This window comes from Patella vulgata, chromosome 7, assembly GCF_932274485.2.
Source record: "Patella vulgata chromosome 7, xgPatVulg1.2, whole genome shotgun sequence".
Taxonomy (NCBI): Eukaryota; Metazoa; Mollusca; class Gastropoda; family Patellidae; genus Patella; species Patella vulgata.
This window is the reverse complement of record NC_065885.2, coordinates 64,303,791-64,307,040: the sequence shown is the minus strand read 5'-3', so window position 1 is coordinate 64,307,040 and position 3,250 is coordinate 64,303,791. Positions and strand designations below refer to the sequence as shown.

Genomic DNA, 3,250 nt, shown 5'->3' with positions numbered 1-3,250 from the left:
CCTGTAATAAACTAGGGAATTATTGAATATTTTTCTGGATGATAGAGACATATATGGTAACATATATTATCTCCATCTTGTGTAAGTTGTTTTGTTATGGTAACATGCCTCTGTCTTGTGTGGGCTGTATTGATATGGTAGCATGTATTATTACCATATTGTGTAAGTTATATTGCTATGGTAACTTGTATTATTACCATATTGTGTAAGTTGTATTGCTATGGTAACATATATTATCACCCACTTGTGTAGGCTGTATTGCCATGGAAACATATATCACCATTTTGTGTAAGTTGTATTGCCATGGTAACATATATTATCACCATCTTGTGTAGGCTGTATTGCCATGGAAACATATATCACCATTTTGTGTAAGTTGTATTGCCATGGTAACATATATTATCACCATCTTGTGTAGGCTGTATTGCCATGGAAACATATATCACCATTTTGTGTAAGTTGTATTGCCATGGTAACATATATTATCACCATCTTGTGTAAGTTGTATTGCTATCATCCTCATCCTGCAAATTCACATCTTTGTAAACTACATTATTTTTGCTCAATTTTATTTACACCTCGTTTATACATCCATTATGATTAATATTTCTAGTAGATCAAAACTCCATTCCTCACTAATTTGAAAGTTTCATTATTATTGGACGGGTAACTGGGCCCCGAAATACAACACATTATGTTGTTCTTCTGTGGGAGAGGGGGGTGGGGCGGTCGGTGCACTATGTAAAACAACCTAAGACATGCTCAAGGTTTCCACACTCCTTGAAAATCCTGGAAAAATGAAAACGTGATTTCCACTACTGGAAAATTGACTTTTGTGATTTCGCTATATATTTTAAGATATAAAACTGAACGTAGTCATCAAATGTTTCATCAAAAGTTCACGAGTTCGTCTCTGTAAATGTTTTTCAAGCATCATAAAAATACATTCTATACAGGGACTCCTGAAATCTGGTAAATAACTCCTGGAAAACTCCTGGAATTTTAAATGTTCTGAGTTATGCACACTCTGGTGTTTATTCCTTATAGATTTGTGAATAAATTTATAGGTTTTGATATGTCGTCACCATTCCAAGATGATGAAGATGACGTCATGCTCGGTTTCTAGTTTATATAGTACTAACCTCCTTGTACACCATGTAATCTACATTATAGTTGTTTGTGTGAAAATATATATAGGCCCAACATAGGCCTATCAAAAATTTGTTAATTTCCATGATGGTAAAAAAAAAACCCCAAGACTTTGTCATTCTCATTTAATATGATTACTTTCTTTTGTTATTTAATTTATAATCATATTTGTTTCAGTTTTCTTGCTTTCTATTTCACTTAATGTGTTCTAGGCCTCCTATATTCCACTCTAAAGAAACTGTTATATTTCACTTAATAGGTTACAGGCCCTCCTATATTCCACTCTACAGAAACTGTTATATTTCACTTAATAGGTTACAGGCCTCCTATATTCCACTCTACAGAAACTGTTATATTTCACTTGTGTTCTAGGCCTCCTATATTCCACTCTAAAGAAACTGTTATATTTCACTTAATAGGTTACAGGCCTCCTATATTCCACTCTACAGAAACTGTTATATTTCACTTGTGTTCTAGGCCTCCTATATTCCACTCTAAAGAAACTGTTATATTTCACTTAAAAGGTTACAGGCCTCCTATATTCCACTCTACAGAAACTGTTATATTTCACTTGTGTTCTAGGCCTCCTATATTCCACGCTACAGAAACTGTTATATTTCACTTGTGTTCTAGGCCTCCTATATTCCACTCTAAAGAAACTGTTATATTTCACTTAATAGGTTACAGGCCTCCTATATTCTACGCTACAGAAACTGTTATATTTCACTTGTGTTCTAGGCCTCCTATATTCCACTCTACAGAAACTGTTATATTTCACTTGTGTTCTAGGCCTCCTATATTCCACTCTACGGAAACTGTTATATTTCACTTAATAGGTTACAGGCCTCCTATATTCTACGCTACAGAAACTGTTATATTTCACTTGTGTTCTAGGCCTCCTATATTCCACTCTACAGAAACTGTTATATTTCACTTGTGTTCTAGGCCTCCTATATTCCACTCTACAGAAACTGTTATATTTCACTTGTGTTCTAGGCCTCCTATATTCCACTCTACAGAAACTGTTATATTTCACTTGTGTTCTAGGCCTCCTATATTCCACGCTACAGAAACTGTTATATTTCACTTAATAGGTTACAGGCCTCCTATATTCCACTCTACGGAAACTGTTATATTTCTAGTGTTGGTGGAAACTGCATTCAAGCTACATTATGTAAGAGCTAAATCAGCCTATTGGAGGCCTTTATTCTGTCTCCAAATCTGATATAAATTATTAATTAAATGAATTTGAAAATTCGACATATATAAATATTTGATAAAAAGGATAATTGAGAAACAAAATCTGGATCTATGCTACAACTTCTAACAGTCGCACCTACGCCTAGAATAAAGTAATTTGAATGAAAGTTTCAATATAATCCATTTTCATTATCTTTTTTTGAACTACATGTAATATAGCAAGAACAGAAACCTCTTTTATCTAAATCTTACAGCTTCTACTTTTGTTTTTGGTTAGTTCTACTTTCATTTTATTATTTAGTTTTTCTACTTCCTGTATATTTGTATTATAGGTCAGCTATACTGTATGATATATCAATGTAAATAAACTATTATAATAACAATTACAGCAAACCTACTTAATTTCTTTAACAGTAACAGGAGAGAAAGTATTCAAGTATCACTGTAACCAGGGTATCATTTAATCTTGTGTTTAATATCAGATCTTTGTTTAAAAATTCGTAAAAATCGTGTAAAATCACCAACCAAAAATCATCTAATTTGTACATGTGTCCAAGTACAGATTAGATGATTTATGGCGATTTTAAACTGTTTTTAAACAAAAGTTTGATATTAAACATATGTGAAAGAAATTAGTGCTAGATACACAAGATTAAATAATACCCGGGTTTCAGTGTATTAGCCCAGTTGGTACAAGTGAGAAATTAAATACTTGTAAATTGGACACTCATTATCAAAATTAATCAGTCAGCTTTAAACTGGACACATATACAAATTAGATGATTTTTGGTGATTTTAAACAGTTTTTACAAAGTTTTAAACAAAGATTTGATATTATATGGAATGTGAAAGAAATTAGTGCTAGATACACAAGATTAAACAATACCTGGGTTACAGTGTA

General features: G+C 32.5%; 1 protein-coding gene across 1 annotated transcript; it reads left to right on the top strand.

The window, feature by feature from the left end:
* The first annotated feature begins 349 nt into the window (after window positions 1-349).
* On the top strand, window positions 350-2,726 carry LOC130013586 (uncharacterized). The gene is made up of 2 exons (XM_056102333.1): window positions 350-1,408; window positions 1,464-2,726. The coding sequence occupies exons 1-2, from the start codon at window positions 1,351-1,353 to the stop codon at window positions 2,372-2,374; spliced, it is 969 nt and encodes a 322-aa protein (XP_055958308.1). The 5' UTR covers window positions 350-1,350; the 3' UTR covers window positions 2,375-2,726.
* Window positions 2,727-3,250: the final 524 nt, after the last annotated feature.

Coding starts and splice junctions, on each gene's coding strand:
- LOC130013586 (XM_056102333.1), top strand. CDS start 1,351: ATGTGTTCTAGGCCTCCTATATTCCACTCTAAAGAAACTGTTATATTT. Junction 1,409..1,463: donor TGTTATATTTCACTTAATAG/GTTACAGGCCCT, acceptor TTCACTTAATAG/GTTACAGGCCTCCTATATTC.